Source organism: Typha angustifolia, chromosome 1, assembly GCF_048772165.1.
Source record: "Typha angustifolia cultivar Huaian chromosome 1, ASM4877216v1, whole genome shotgun sequence".
Taxonomy (NCBI): domain Eukaryota; kingdom Viridiplantae; phylum Streptophyta; class Magnoliopsida; order Poales; family Typhaceae; genus Typha; species Typha angustifolia.
Genome location: NC_133239.1, coordinates 1,539,100 through 1,554,713, shown reverse-complemented (window position 1 = coordinate 1,554,713; position 15,614 = coordinate 1,539,100). Strand labels below are relative to the sequence as shown.

Below are 15,614 nucleotides of genomic sequence, written 5' to 3'. Positions count from 1 at the left end.
ACCGCGTGGAGGGATACTCCTTATACTGACAGGTCATATGATGCACCGCATGGAGAAATTTACCCACGCGGTTTACACGTATATTTGAAGATTTGGGTGTTTCAGAGATGCTGGAGCATTAACAATAATGCATGGGAATACAATATGCAGATTGCAACAATCTAATCGTCAGGATCCGGAAAGCAAAATAAAATACAAAAGGCTCTCAACTTGCTAATGGAGAGCAAAATTTTGAAAAAAAGAAGGAAGTTTGTGGATTTCATGAAACACAAGTAACTTCCATTTCTTCCAAGCTCCAGAAAATCTACTTCTCTATCTGTATCCTCTTGTCCCTTATAGGTAGGGGAATGGGCTGTTGAGCCTCATGCGGGTGATCTGGCCCCTCGTATACCTTGAGGTGAGTGAAGAGACTTCTCCCCAGCTGTACAGTATCATAAAAGCAGGAGTGTTCATATATTGTAGCAGTGTGGTGAAAGAAGGAATGGCCAAATATTAGAAGAAAGCGACCAATTTGCAATTCGAACATAACACTTTGTTATCTTAATCATCCATCATTAAGGTAATCTTAACATGAGAGAACTGTAAACTACAAAGTTGAGGAGGCAACAAAGAACAGGCAGATTGTTGACAACCAATTGTTAACAGACATGAAAGCATGGAACACCTGCAACTGCAGTAGATACAGTTTTCAAGTTTCTAAGGGTTATACAAATCTTTCTGACAGGCAATTAAATTATATTCTTGGGAAACTATATAAAGTATGACAATATATTGAGATTTTTTGCATGTTAGTTCTTCATGGATTTTTAAATGACTAATGCAATAGAGATGATTGTCTTACCCTCCCTTTAGGAAGCATGCCACGAACTGCATGTTCAATTATTCTTTCCGGAATCCTTTTCTGAAGCTGATCGAAAGTTTCCACTGTCATACCACCTGGCCTTCCCGAATGCCTCCTGTAGAGCTTCTGGGTCCTCTTTTTACCAGAGACTGCAACTTTCTCTGCATTCACCTGTGTGCACATACAACAACTATAACTAAAATCTCTCAACTTCGTAGATAGAAAGTTCACTATAAACTCATAGATTGTTAAGATCATACTTCTTTCAAGGTAGTTCCGATGTAGCACAACGTACTATGAAAATTGGATAATATGGAGTGGTAAGCTTTATAAAGATACAATAAAATCAACAAGCAATCATTTAATCCAACAAGGGCAATAAAGTTCTATGAAGATGTGTGTCTCATCAGCATTCAGTTTTCCAGCAGAAGCTTAAACTAAAAGACATAAGAATCAAGAATCTAAATAATGCTTCCAAATAATTAGGATGTTCAAAGGAAAAGGTCAACGACAAAGTAACTCTAATTAAAGAGATGCAAAACCACAAAAAGAGATGCCATTTGGGGTTCAGTTGCTGACTGAGTCATGTATTTGGCCCTCAACTCCAAAGATAAGAAAAGTCTAAAAATTGAAATATCTTGCTGCATAATATGTACCACAATAACATACGCTCCCATGTCCACACTAGGAGTGTAGGTTGCAAGATTCTTTCCTCTAATATGTATTGCAATAGTTGATGCTAGCCTGCCAAGTATTTTGTCTGTTGCATCAACGATGTACCAAGTCTTTTCAGTATTTATGTGGTCTGCAGCCTTAGGGTACCAAGTTTTGTTCCATATATCCTGAAAAGGAAAATATTTTCACTTAGATTTAAATAAATAATATCAGCAGAAGTATTGAACAATCCTTGTTATATATATATAAAGGGTCTGAGTGAGAATTGAGTAATTGCATTGTGAAATAAGGAGGATTACAAAATTGTAAAAAGTGCAATGTGATTGACGTGGGCATCATCTTTAATTTGATCAAAATAAAATTGCTTGAGTCCAATTTTAGTCTAATTGATCTAATTAGGCTCAACTTATTTTCACATTTAATTTGTTGAATTGATTTTTAATTAAAATAATCAATTGAATTAGTCAATTAATAGATATGGTAAGCCTATATGCGGGGATGTCCACATTAAGTTATTACCTAAATTGGGTTAGTCACTTTAGGTAAGACTTTATTAATTAGGATCCTATTAGGAAATGAATTCCTATTAAAATCTCAATTAATAGTTATGGTAAACTTATATGTAATAATGTCTACATTGATTTATTACCTAAATTGGGTTAGTCAATTTAGGTAAGATGATCAATTAGAGTTCTATTAGGAAATAAGTTCCTATTAGAATAAGCTATAATCAAAGTTTTAACCTATTTGAGAGTTATTGCATAAGAAACAATGAACGATTGGAATAAGATTTATTTTAAATCTCTCATTTTCTCTCCTGCGGTTTTCTTCTTCTTCTTCTCTCTCTCTCTCTATCTTAAGATTCTTCTCTAATCCCTTCTACTTCCTCTCTAAATCTCTCTCATTCTTTAATCTCTACTTTTCATTGGTCACTATTGTTGTCCGGAAGATTCCAATAGTGAAAGAGAATATTTGGGTGCCCGGACGTGAAAAGAAAGACTTGGTTTCAAAGTAAAAGCACTACTATTCTATTTATTGGTAAACCTAAATTCTAAAGTCTTTCTTTACACCATATTTTAGGTCTTTCTATTGTCAACATACATATTTAAGAGTTGAGAAAGTTACTGCCTTATCTGAGTGGTTTTCTCTCCTACTATCTAGTAGTGATTATTTTAATCGATTAACTTATTATCAGTTATTACTTACTATATTTTATTTTAGTTACTTGTTTGGGTCAATTTTTCTTCAAAACATTGTATTCATAATAGATTTGCATCAATTAGTATCATAGTAACTTTTCTTTTCCTAGGGTTTGCTTGCATATAGATATAGTTCAACATCTTTTCTATAAAAAAAGAGGTTCTTTATCTGTCTAGCTTACTTTGGAATCATGTCAAATGTAAATTTTAACACAACTGATATTAGAGAAGATGCCACACAACTACAACATCAAATTCTACAATTACAATATCAAATTCTACAACTACAACAAGGAATGGATCAAATTGTACAACACTTAGGTAACATCCAAGTCAATCCACAATCAGAGATTATTTCTAGAGCATCTAGACAAGGCAACACTTCTGTCCAAGATATAGGGAGTGATGATGATAGGAATTATTATGCACATCACATGAGACATAGGTCTATTGATAGGTGGGATCAGGGAATTAAGATTAATATTAGTGAATTTGAAGGGCGATTATTACCTGATGAATTTTTGGATTAGATCGACCATATAGACCAATTTTTTTAATGAAAAGAAATCCCACAAGACAAAAAAATAAAATTTGTTAGCCTCAAATTGAAAGTTCATGCATTAATTTGGTGGAAACAAATCCAAAATGATCGAATCAGAAAAGGAAAAGATAAAATCAATTCCTGGACCCGTATGAAAGAAAAGTTTAGGGGAAAGTTTTTACCTATTGATTATACACAAACACTTTTCCAAAAAATTTAAAATTTGCGACAAGGATCCAAAACCGTACAAGAATACACTGAAGAATTTTTATTCTTTACTTGCACAAAATGAATTATAAGAAAGTGAAGCAAAAGGTTACTCGTTACACCAATGGGTTACGACCTCAAATCCAAGATGAGTTAACCATTTGTGATGCCTTACGTCTTGACATAGCCTATAGCAAAGCCACAAAGGCTGAAGCTAAACTTAGAAGACAAGGGTTTCGTAGAATTGATTCAGATAAAATTTTAGCATGACATCACTGAATCACCCGTAGTATATGTTTTAATGAGTAAAATTGATTCAGTTCTTATAGTTATTGATAGATTCACTAAAATAACATATTTCATTGCATGTTGAAAATCATATGATGCATCTCATATAGCAAATTTGTTTTTCAAAGAAGTAGTTCGTCTGCATGGTTTCCAAAATCATTTACTAAAAATAGGGATACAAAAATTTTGAGTCATTTTTGAAGAACTTTATGATCTAAACTGAGCACTAAATTACAATATAGTAGTGCATACTATTGTCAAACAGATGGTCAAACTGAAGTAGTTAATCGATCATTGGGTAATCTATTGAAATGTTTAGCTGGAGAGAAACCCTCTCTGTAGGATCAAGTTCTTACTCAAGCTGAATTTGCTTTCAATAGTTCCATCAATAGATCCACTGAAAAATCATCCTTTGAGAGTATATATGGCCATCCTATTTCCCACTACCTTGATAGAACCCCTATACCATATGATGGAAGAAATAGTGCTAATACTGAAACCTTTGTTCAAATAATTCACTAAGTGCACCAAGAGATTCTTGAAAAGCTACAGGTATCTACAAATAAATACAAGGAAGCAACAAACCAACACTGCAGAGAGAAAGATTTTGCCAAGTTGGAAAGTAATGCTTATTTGCTAGAACTTCCACCTAAGATGTCTACTTCACCGATCTTCAATGTTGCTGATTTGTTCACATATCATGGAGGCCCAATGCAACCAACAGATGTTAGCTCACTGCCTTTTGAGCAGTCAACATCCATTGACCAGATTGATGATATACTTGATGTGCGTGAGATTAAGATACGATAGGGTACACACTGACGATGTCTAGTTCGATGGAAAGATCGCTACATTTCTGACACTAGCTGGATTGAGGAAGATGAATTAAGGAGACTACGCGAAGATCTATACCAGAAGTATATGGAGGCTATCTCGTCAGTCGAGATTTTTCCAACTCACAGGGAATTGATATAGGCATCATTTTCAATTTGACCAAAATAAAGTTGCTTGAGTCCAATTTTAATCTAATTGATCTAATTAGGCTTAACTTATTTTCACATTTAATTTGTTGAGTTGATTTTTAATTCAAATGATCAATTAAATTAGTCAATTGATAAATATGGTAGGCTTATATGCGGGGGATGTCCGCAATGAGTGATTACCTAAATTGGGTTAGTCAATTTAGATAAGACCTTATTAATTAGAATCCTTTTAGGAAATGAATTCTTATTAGAATCTTAATTGATAGTTATGGTAAGCTTATATGTGAGGATGTCCACATTGATTTATTACCTAAATTGGGTTAGTCAATTTAGATGAGATGATCAATTAAAATTCTATTAGAAAATAAGTTTCTATTAGAATCAGCTAAAATCAAAGTTGTTAATCTATTTAAGGGTTATTGCATGAGAAACAATGAACAATTGAAATAAAATTTATTTGAAATCTCTCATTATCTCTCCTGCGATCTTCTTTTTCTTTCTCTCTCTCTCTCCCCCTTTCTCCTACTCTATTTTAAGATTCTTCTCTAATCTCTTCTACTTCCTTTCTAAACCTCTCTTATTTTTCAATCTATACTTTTCATTGGTTACTGTTGCTGTCCAGAAAATTCCTATAGTGAAAGAGAATCTTTGGGTGACAGACGTGAAAAGGAAGACTTGGTTTCAAAGTAAAAGCACTAATATTCTATTTATTGGTAAATCTAAACTCTAAAGTCTTTTCTTATACCATATTTTAGATCTTTCTACTGTCAACATACATATTTGAGAGTTGAGAAAGTTACTGCTTTATCTGAGTGGTTTTCTCTCCTTCTATCTAGTAGTGATCATTTTAATCGATTAACTTATTGTCAGTTATTACTTACTATATTTTATTTTAGTTACTTGTTTGGATCGATTACTTTCTAAAACATTACATTCATACTAGATTTGCATCATTGATGGACTGGAGATCTTTTCTTTCATATTTACTTTTTCTTTTGAGAGAGTTTTTACTCAAGATATAGATGGCAAAAGAAATTAGTTACATTTGCTTTCACCTGAATTTTGGCCACAATTGAGCTTTCATAATATGATTAGGTAAGCTTTTCGTTAACCTAATATATATACAACCTAAGTATTGGTCAATCATCAATCTTCCTATCATCTTATAAGTTTGTCCTTTATTTACAGCACTTGTCCTCTTCTAATTCTTGACGACGTAAACATATAGTCCAAAGCTTCATCCAATTGAACTACAGCCACTCTGTACATTGCTTTACCATCTCAACACAATAATTTAATTAAATAGCGCATGCCTCATTGAACTACATGTAGAACTCGTCAAATTCTACATTTAAATGCCTTAATTCTCCTAAATCTCACCATAAACTCAAACCGTACCAATTTCCCTAATTTCCGCTCACAAAAAAGCATTATTCCGATCGCCATTTTACTCCACACCATGGAAACGAAGATTATAAAAGAGTAAAAAAGCGAGGTCATACCGGGCCATAGGTCTCGGACTCTTCAAACATCCATCGCTGCTCTCTTGGGATCACCGCCACCTCCTGCTGCTTCTGCTCGCATCGGATCGGAGTGATGGAAGCTACTCGAACGGAGGGCTTCGCGAGAGCGACAGCGAACGCGGAGGAGCCGAGGAAGGAAGTTCTCGGAAGGGGAGGCGTCGAGGGTTTGGAGGTGGAGAGGAAGGCCGAGGTCGGCATCGTCGCCGCCATTTCGCGACGCTGTTACTTGGTTCACCGTCTTCCTTCGGTGAAGGGGAAGAGGAGTAGTAGAGCGGGAGGAAGAGGATAAGAATTAGGATAGCACGAGTGGCTTCGTGATTTGTTTTGAGTAGAGAAGGGGTACTGATCGAGTCACCTAAGGTGAACTTACCTCCCACTGATTATCCACACCCGGTATTGGATCCGATAACCCGCTTATCCACTGATATTGGACTTCTTGGGCTTCTTATGATGATACTAATCGGGCTGAAACTCTACTATATAGGCTCAAATAAAATGACACAAAATTTTATCAAAAATACTTGTATTTGATAAATACCAAATACAATCAACCAAATGAGTCATTTATTTTTCTAGATATAACATCTTAAGAAATTTGTATCTCTTAATATATATATATATATATATATATATTCTTTCTATTCCTGCATTTCACTTCTAATATTTAAATATCAAAACACCTTAATATTAATTTCTTATATATAAAATGTTATGATGAAAATAAAAGAAAAACTAAATTTTAGATGATTGATAATTAGTTAAGGAAAATAATAATTAGATTTTTTTTACAAGTTTGCAGATCTCTTGTTTTAGTCATTGTGTGTCATTACATGCAAATGGTCCATGCATATGGTCCATGCATATCTAGCTATTTCTCATAGAATCTAACGAGCACTTATTCTGGAACAAGTTATTCTGTGTGATTATTCCACTTCATTGTTGTCTCCATCTTAGTGTCTAAATTAATCCTATTGATGGTAACATAACGAGAACTTTCTTAGTGGAGGATTAATCGAGATTCTTACGAAAGAGAGTTCCAACTTTGCCGGCTTATCCATTTATTCGGAAAAATGGAATAGTGATGTATCCGAGAAGAACAATAGAAAGAAATTAGTATGATTTGTCCATTAGCTAGGCAAGAGTCATGATTAGAGATCAAAGTCTTTTAACAATGCATGGTTGTCCTTACTCTTGTACGAGTCATTTACGGAGATTAAGAATGGAAAATATGTACCTTCATTAGGATTAAAGAGTCTAACCTTACTACCTCTCTATATATATTTCATCGCAGGAAACAGCTAATGAGTCCATCAGCCCTGGCCTGAATGCAATGGTATTCTCTCCTTATACCTCACCATCTTTAATTTATCTTTCCCTTCTCTAGTCCATAGTTAATTGTAAATCACCGAATAATTCACACGCAGGAGAAAAAAAGTGAAGTTATAGAAGGGAAAGTAGACTGGAGAGGAAGGCCTGCCATTAAAGGACAGCATGGAGGAGTTAGCAGTTGCTGGTTCATACTGGGTATAATTATAGATACATAGTTGGTAGATAAACTTAGCCTTAAGTGTACTTATTTTATCTTCTACTTCTTCTTCTTCTTTTTTGTAGCCACGTTTGGGCTGGAGAACGTGGCCAGCCTCGCCCTCGCTGTAAACTTGATCACGTACTTCACAATGGACATGCATATCGACATAGCCGATGCCTCCAACGTTCTGACCAACTACATGGGCACGAGTTACATCGTCTCAGTCGCCATTGCAATATTTGCAGACGTGTTCATCGGCAGATACAAGACTGTTCTTTTGTCCGCCTCCATCGAGTTCTTGGTACCTATCCCACCTCACTTCTCCATTTAATTTCCATTTTAATCTGTCATAATTTTCTTTACCGATTACTTCTTCTTTGTAATGTCTAACTCTGAACAGGGATTACTACTATTAACTCTGCAAGCTCACTACTCGACTCTCAAGCCACCGCTCTGCAACCTCTTTGATCCCACCTCTCACTGTCTTAGAGTCTCCGGTAAGAACGCAGCTCTCCTCTTCATCTCTCTCTACCTCATCGCCATCGGCTCCGCCGGCAACAAGGCGAGCCTCCCCGTCCACTGCGCTGACCAATTTGACGAGAAGGACCCAAAGGAGGCGCGCCAGATGTCGAGCTTCTTCAACTGGCTCTTGTTGGCACTGTGCGTTGGAGCAGCCATTAGCTTGACGTTGGTGGTCTGGGTTCAGAACAACAGAGGCTGGGATAAGGGGTTTGCTATCTCGGTAGGAGCGATGTTATTGGCATTCTTAGTGTTTCTTGCTGGTGTTCCCTTGTATAGGATTCCTATGGTTCAAGGAACTAATGCTCTTCTTGAGATCGTTCAGGTTGGTGGTGTTCTTTAATATTTTCCAAATTAAATCGTCTTTTTTTAGCCTCCTTAGTCTATTGATTTGTGTGTGTGTGTGTTTTAGGTTTGTGTGGTTGCGTTTAAACACAGAAAGCTTCAACTACATGAGAATCGTGAAGAGCTTTATGAGATCAAGAGAGAGAAGGAATCAGCAGGTGGAGAGGAGTTTGTGTCTCACAGAAATCTATTCAGGTTGAGTATATTATCAATTACTTATGCCCTATATATATATATATATTTAGATACAATATATAAGTAAATATTTTATCTTTCTAGATAGAAAACATAAATTGGATATCTTATTCTCAACCTTCTTTTTTAATAATTCTCAAAATAACTAAAACATATAGTGTAACAATCACGTGATATTTTCATAGTGAAAAAATAAAAATCATATAGGCAAGTAAGAAATAGATTTAAAAGGTTTTATATTCTAATAATTAGGTAACGGATTAACGATGACACCAAATTCCTACTCAGGTTCCTGGACAAAGCAGCAGTCCAACCAAGCATTTACCGAGATGATGAAGATCCTACTCCATGGGAACTATGCCGAGTGACCCAAGTGGAGAACGCCAAGACCATTCTCGCCATGATTCCCATCTTCCTCAGCACCATCGTCATGAGCACCTGCCTCGCCCAACTCCAGACCTTCTCCGTCCAGCAAGGCCTCACCATGGACACCCGCATCACCGCCCACTTCCACCTCCCCCCGGCTTCCCTCCCCATCATCCCCGTCCTATTCATGATCCTCCTCATCCCCCTCTACGACTGCCTCTTCGTCCCCTTCGTCCGCCGGCTCACCGGCCTCGCCACCGGCATCACCCACCTCCAGCGCATCGGCGTCGGCCTTGTCCTCTCCTGCGTCTCCATGGCCACCGCCGCGCTCATCGAAGCGAAGCGCAAGAACGTTGCAAACCAACACGGGTTACTCGACGCAGTACCTTTGCTGCAACCGCTTCCTATCAGCTGCTTTTGGCTCTCCTTCCAGTACTTCATCTTTGGGATAGCCGACATGTTCACCTACGTGGGGTTGCTCGAGTTCTTCTACTCCCAGGCGCCGACGGCGTTGAAGTCGGTGTCGACTTCGTTCCTCTGGTGCTCCATGTCGCTCGGGTACTTCATGAGCACTATTCTCGTGCAGGTGGTGAACGCCGCGACGAAGAAGAGCACGATGAGCGGAGGGTGGCTGGAAGGGAACAATCTCAATAGGAACCACTTGGATCTTTTCTATTGGTTGTTGGCGATCCTTAGCTTCGTCAACTTCCTCAACTACTTGTTCTGGGCCAAGTGGTACAAGTATCTGCCACGGGATTCAGCTGATCAAGAGAACGTTGGAGATTAATTGGATTGAAGTGAAACGAGCAATGAATGAGGGTTTCTTTTGCAAAATTGCTCCTGTGATAATTTGATAGTATAACCCTCCGAAGTTTCTTGTTTGCATGTCTATCCTTGTAAAATTCATATTTGCAGGTGTGTACCCTACCCTTGAAATCTATAATTTTTGCCCGAAGTTTCTTGTTTGCATGTCTACCCTTGAAATATATAAATTAAAAGCTTGGTAATTTAGGCAAAAACTAAATATTATATATATGCAAATATCAATTTTGGAATGATGTAAATGCAAATAATTTAGAGATTTTAGAAACGTATGGATGCAAAAAAGAAAAGAAAAGAACCTTAATTCTATTTCCGGTTATCACTTTATATATATAGACTATAGTGATTAGGTCAAAGATTCGTGAACTAAAATCGATCAGGATTAAAGCCACGGAATCCAATATTGATAGGTAATTAACGATCGGAGAGTGGACCAAGAAACGAAGGGTGAACTTATCATTGGGATTAATCATACTACCGTATTTGATCCGATTGTGATTAATTCCTATATAATTATGATCTCTTACCTCCTCAAAGTTCATGGCACCACTGCTTGTGCCCCCGTATAAGATCTCTCTCTTTCTCTATATATAATAGTAACTCATCAATTCTCTCTTTGCTGCTTAGTAATGGCATGATTCATGTGCAGGAGAAGCATGGCGAAATTGTGGAAGGGACGGTGGATTGGAGTGGGAGGCCGGCCATTAAAGGACATCATGGCGGAGTTAGCACTCGCTGGTTCATATTGGATAATTATATTGATGATTTATTTTTAACACTTTTCGTTGAAAACCTCTGCATGGGTTGTTTTCCTTAAAATCTGATGAAAAAATAAAGGTGAGAATTTATCGTGGAATAAATAATGACGGTATCCTTATTTATATTTTACTATTTGGTTAGAAAAATAAGAATAAAGTATAATGATTCCTATGTCAAGAGTGAGATGAGAAAAGAGCGATAGGATTAAGTTATTACAGTTTCTTATCACAATTTTTGATCTTGTGTTAGGTTGTACTTTTTCTTAATAAAAGGATTTATGTCTTATGCTCCCTTTAATCCTATTAGTTAGACAAGCGTGTTTTTTTAACACTTTAGAAAAGACGGGGCGTAAATTGAAAAAAATTGAATTCCTCGTCTCGCCGTCAACCTGACCACGTACTTCACCGGCTTCATGCACATCAGTATTGCGGAGGCCTCCAATGCTCTGACGAACTACATGGGCACGAGCTACATCGTAGCAGTAGCGACTGCGGTTTTCGCAGACATGTTCGTCGGCAGACACAAGGCCGTTCTTTTATCCGCCTCCATCGAGTTCTTGGTACCTATTCCACCTTCGTTCTCCCTCGTCCTTTACCAATTACTTTTTCTATGCAACATCTTAACTCTAAACAGGGACAAGCTCACTATCCAACTCTTCGACCCCACCTCCCACTGTCTTGGAGTCTCCGGTAAAGACGCAGCTCTCCTCTTCGCGTCTCTCTACCTCATCGCCATCGGCTCCGCCGGCATCACGGCGAGCGCTCCCGTCCACGGCGCTGACCAATTCGATGAGAAGGACCCATGGGAGGCGCGCCAGATGTCGAGCTTCTTCAACTGGCTCTTGTTGGCTCTATGCATTGGAGCAGACATTAGCTCGACGTTGGTGGTCTGGGTTCAGAACAACAGAGGTTGTTGGGACATGGGGATTGCTATCTCGACAGGTGCGATGCTGTCGGCATTTGCAACCTTTTTACCTGGTGTTCCGTCTATAAGATTCCTATGGTGCGAGGAAATCATTCAGGTTCGTGGATTAATTAATTTCCAAGTCACGATCGTAGTTCTAAAAATGTGATCTTTTTAGCACTTCGATTTATTTTGGATTCTGTAGGTTTTTGCTGCTGCTTTTAGGAATAGAAAGCTAGAGCTCCCTACGAACCTTGAAGAGCTTTATGAGATAAGCAGAGAGGAGGGGTTGGTTAGGGGGGAGGAGTTTGTGTCTCGTAGAAAATTATTCCGATTTTTGGATAAAGCTGCAATCCAAACAGAGTCGAGTCCAAGGAAGCTATGCCGAGTAACCCAAGTGGAGAATGCAAAGACCATCGTCATGAGCACTTGCCTCGCCCAACTCCAGACCTTCTCCTTCCAGCAAGACCAAACCATGAACACCCGCCTCGCCGCCCACTTCCACGTTCCCACCGCCTCCCTCCCAATCATCCCCATCTACGACAGCGTCTTCTTCCCCTTCGCCAGCCGCCTCACCGGCATCCAGCGCATCGGAGGTCGTCCTCGTCCTCTCCTGCGTCTCCATGGCCACCCTCGCGCTCGTCTAAGCGAAGCGCAAGAAAGTCGCAAACCAACACGGGTTACTGGACGCGATGCCCGTGCTGCAACCGCTCCCTATCAACTGATTTTGGCTCTCCTTCCAGTACTTCATCTTTGGTATAGCCGACATGTTCGCCATCGTCGGGTTGTTCGAGTTCTTCTACTCGCAGGCGCCGAAGGCGTTGAAATCGGTGTCGGCTTCGTTCCTCTGGTGCTCCATGTCGCTTGGGTCCTTCTTGAGCACTATACTCGTGCAGGTGGTGAACGCTGCGACGACGAAGAGCACGAGGACCGAAGGCTGGCTCGAAGGCAACAATCTTAATAGGAATCACTTGGATCGCTTATATTGGATGTTGGCGATCCTTAGCTTCGGTAACTTGTTGAACTACTTGTTCTGGGCCAAGTGGTACAACTATAGGCCACAGGCTACGACCGCTCCACATGAAGACGACGACGTTTGAATTATTTCTTCAGTTGGTTTCTGGATGCATGACTTGGATTCACGCGTGTCACCTCTCTCCCATGCGAGATGACACGTAGGCTCTTTCCAGCCACGTGTATTCCAATCCCTCTTCTTCTCTATCCGAATTCGTTGTTATATATCCCTTCGAAAGACGAACAGCGGGAGTAACTCACGGGAATAAGCGAGAATAATCTTATTAGGATGGCATCGAGCAACGAGAAACCGGGGCCCGCTCCGACTTCGGTCGGAGAAGGACCCACCCCGCCGGGGAAGCCCACGTCAATGGGCTCGCACGTGCTCGACAAGGGGGCGGCGATGATGCAGTCCCTGAAGCCCGTGAAGCAGATGAAGCAGCACGCGTGCACCTTCGCCCTGTACGGCCACGATCTCACCCGTCAGATCGAGACCCACCACTACGCGACCCGCCTCAACCAGGATTTCCTCCAGTGCGCGGTGTACGACTCGGACGACTCCTCCGCCCACCTCATCGGTACTTCTCTATGAATATATCAAAACTCAAGGAGCTAGCTTAATTGCCAAAAAGTTATAACAAAATTTTGTCAGGTGTCGAGTATATAGTCTCAGACCGCATCTTCGAAACACTACCCCCGGATGAGCAAAAGCTATGGCACTCCCACGCTTACGAGATCAAGGCCGGGCTATGGACGAACCCCAGCGTACCGGAGATGCTACAAAAGCCGGAGCTGGAAAACCTGATCAAAACCTACGGCAAGTTCTGCTGCACGTGGCAGGTGGACCGCGGCGACCGCCTCCCTCTCGGCGCGCCTTCCCTGATGATGTCGCCCCAGCCGGTGAATCTCGGCAAGGTGCACCCCGACTTGGTGGAACGCCGCGAAGTGAAGTATAAGATCTCGACGGAGGATCTAAAGGAGTCGAGGATGGAGATGGAGGAGCCGGAGTGGATTAACCCCAATGCGGATTACTGGAAGCTGCATGGGAAGGGATTCGCGGTGGACGTGGTGCCGGCCGAGATGAAACGGATCGCACCGTTCCCGTGAAAAAAAAAGTCCTTTGTTTGAAAAAAAAAAAATATCGGTTAGTTGTTGTTGTGTCTTTGTGTGTGAGGTTAAAATTTTAGTAGAGTATAATTTCCCTGGACTTATCTATGTTAGTTATATCCAATATTTATTCGCCAGTTGTTGACTTGGTAACGAGTCGAATAGGGTAACGATGTGACTAACGCGAAGCATATGAGCATATCCCATCTCGATCCCTCTTTTATTCTTCGCCTAGGTGGATGAGTATCAGATACTTATCCCGATTATAAACCCTACCTCGCTATTCCCTATCTGGGTTGATGGAGAACCAAACCGAGGAGATCTACTCCGTGTGGGCCCTCCCGCCGGAGGACGTGCGGGCTCGCATCAAGCGGGTGATGTCCGCACTCCGATCCGAATTCGGCGGCCCTGAATTCGAGCCCCACATCACCGTCGTCGGCGCGATCCGCCTCTCTCCCGATAATGCTATCCGGATGCTCCGATCCGCCTCCGCCGCACTCTCCTCGTACACCGCTCGAGTCACTTCCGTCTCCCGTGGCAGTTTCTTCTACCAGTGCGTCTACCTCCTTATCGAACCAACGCCGGAGGTCAGATAACCTTATCCGGTTATCCCTATCCCTTTTAGATTGTTTCATTCTTTCACGAATAAGCCGAGTTAATTTATTCAATTTTGTTCTTTAGGTGGTGGAAACCAGTGCGCATTGCTGCAACGGCTTCGGATATCGGAGCTCGACTGGTGAGTATTGAATAACTTTATCCCTCTCCAAGAATAGAATTATCTTTGCAATAAATCCCAAATGTAGGTGGTTAATTGCAAAATGACACCATTCTATATGGGGGGGATTGCAGGATATATGCCGCATCTGAGCCTTTTGTACCAAGATCTGACGGACGAGGAGAAGGAGAAGGCAAGGAGCAGGGTGGAAGAACTGGATAAGGAGATATGCGAACTCAGGTTCAAAATATCGGAGCTTGCGCTGTATAAGACGGACACGGAGGACAAGAGCTTGAAGTCGTGGGAGAAAGTGGAGGTCTGCCACCTGGAGATCAAACGCGAAGTTTAGAAGCTTTCCTGGGTCTTTGTTTCTTGGATGTTAGCTTTGCCATGCGTTAATAAGCCTAATAATTATGTACTCCAGTTCTCCATGGCCATGATAATTTTTTTATCTTTCTTTATGGATTAGAGTTTAAATTGTTGCGTAATTTGCGCATTAATTGAGCCGGCTCCTATCATGCTCGGCTTTAATTAAACTAATAAAAATAAAAATATATAATGTAAAACATTAATATAATAAATCTTTAGGTTACAATCTAAATGCTCGTAATACTAGTTAATCTATGGCGCTCTATTTTTGAGCTATGTTATACTTGCAATTGAAGAAAAGATTGGTCCAGATATACATTTAGTTATCTTTTTGTTACTTATTAGTTTATATTTTAGATTAATAAACACTGCTTTAGATTTGTAACTATGTTTTAAATTATTTCTTTGCAGTACACGTAAGTGCAATTATAACTTTATTATCGATTCATATCATATTAAGAAACAAAATTCTTTCTTATCACCTACTTAAAAGTTTCGCTCAATTTGTTTATCTATTCTCTTGTATCGTCTATCTACCTTATTTATATTACTATTTCAATTTACAACAAAACACCTTATTTTTTTATTATATTCTAAATTAGATGTATAATTTGAAGAATAAGAAATTAGAATATAGATTTATCCTTAACCGAAAATCAAACTAGGCCTTTTGTTTCCTGCAATCACTATATTAATTTTGACTGAGACTCGATTT

General features: G+C 39.8%; 5 protein-coding genes across 5 annotated transcripts; 4 read left to right on the top strand and 1 right to left on the bottom strand.

Annotated features, from left to right (window-relative positions):
- Window positions 1-97: 97 nt before the first annotated feature.
- Window positions 98-6,559, bottom strand: LOC140758269 (large ribosomal subunit protein uL13c). The gene is made up of 4 exons (XM_073094373.1): window positions 6,237-6,559; window positions 1,498-1,683; window positions 842-1,012; window positions 98-421 (listed from the first exon to the last, which is right to left on the bottom strand). The coding sequence occupies exons 1-4, from the start codon at window positions 6,465-6,467 to the stop codon at window positions 305-307; spliced, it is 705 nt and encodes a 234-aa protein (XP_072950474.1). The 5' UTR covers window positions 6,468-6,559; the 3' UTR covers window positions 98-304.
- Window positions 6,560-7,550: 991 nt separating this feature from the next.
- On the top strand, window positions 7,551-10,171 carry LOC140758243 (protein NRT1/ PTR FAMILY 4.5-like). Its single transcript, XM_073094342.1, has 6 exons — window positions 7,551-7,590; window positions 7,682-7,781; window positions 7,869-8,086; window positions 8,186-8,629; window positions 8,717-8,844; window positions 9,133-10,171. The coding sequence occupies exons 1-6, from the start codon at window positions 7,588-7,590 to the stop codon at window positions 9,995-9,997; spliced, it is 1,758 nt and encodes a 585-aa protein (XP_072950443.1). The 5' UTR covers window positions 7,551-7,587; the 3' UTR covers window positions 9,998-10,171.
- A 194-nt stretch (window positions 10,172-10,365) lies between these two features.
- LOC140758252 (protein NRT1/ PTR FAMILY 8.5-like) lies at window positions 10,366-12,685 on the top strand. Its single transcript, XM_073094350.1, has 2 exons — window positions 10,366-11,812; window positions 11,900-12,685. The coding sequence occupies exons 1-2, from the start codon at window positions 11,204-11,206 to the stop codon at window positions 12,653-12,655; spliced, it is 1,365 nt and encodes a 454-aa protein (XP_072950451.1). The 5' UTR covers window positions 10,366-11,203; the 3' UTR covers window positions 12,656-12,685.
- A 68-nt stretch (window positions 12,686-12,753) lies between these two features.
- On the top strand, window positions 12,754-13,939 carry LOC140758262 (oil body-associated protein 2B-like). The gene is made up of 2 exons (XM_073094359.1): window positions 12,754-13,286; window positions 13,361-13,939. The coding sequence occupies exons 1-2, from the start codon at window positions 12,998-13,000 to the stop codon at window positions 13,813-13,815; spliced, it is 744 nt and encodes a 247-aa protein (XP_072950460.1). The 5' UTR covers window positions 12,754-12,997; the 3' UTR covers window positions 13,816-13,939.
- A 56-nt stretch (window positions 13,940-13,995) lies between these two features.
- LOC140758280 (cyclic phosphodiesterase-like) lies at window positions 13,996-14,989 on the top strand. The gene is made up of 3 exons (XM_073094384.1): window positions 13,996-14,402; window positions 14,497-14,551; window positions 14,665-14,989. The coding sequence occupies exons 1-3, from the start codon at window positions 14,115-14,117 to the stop codon at window positions 14,877-14,879; spliced, it is 558 nt and encodes a 185-aa protein (XP_072950485.1). The 5' UTR covers window positions 13,996-14,114; the 3' UTR covers window positions 14,880-14,989.
- The last annotated feature ends 625 nt before the right edge of the window (window positions 14,990-15,614 follow it).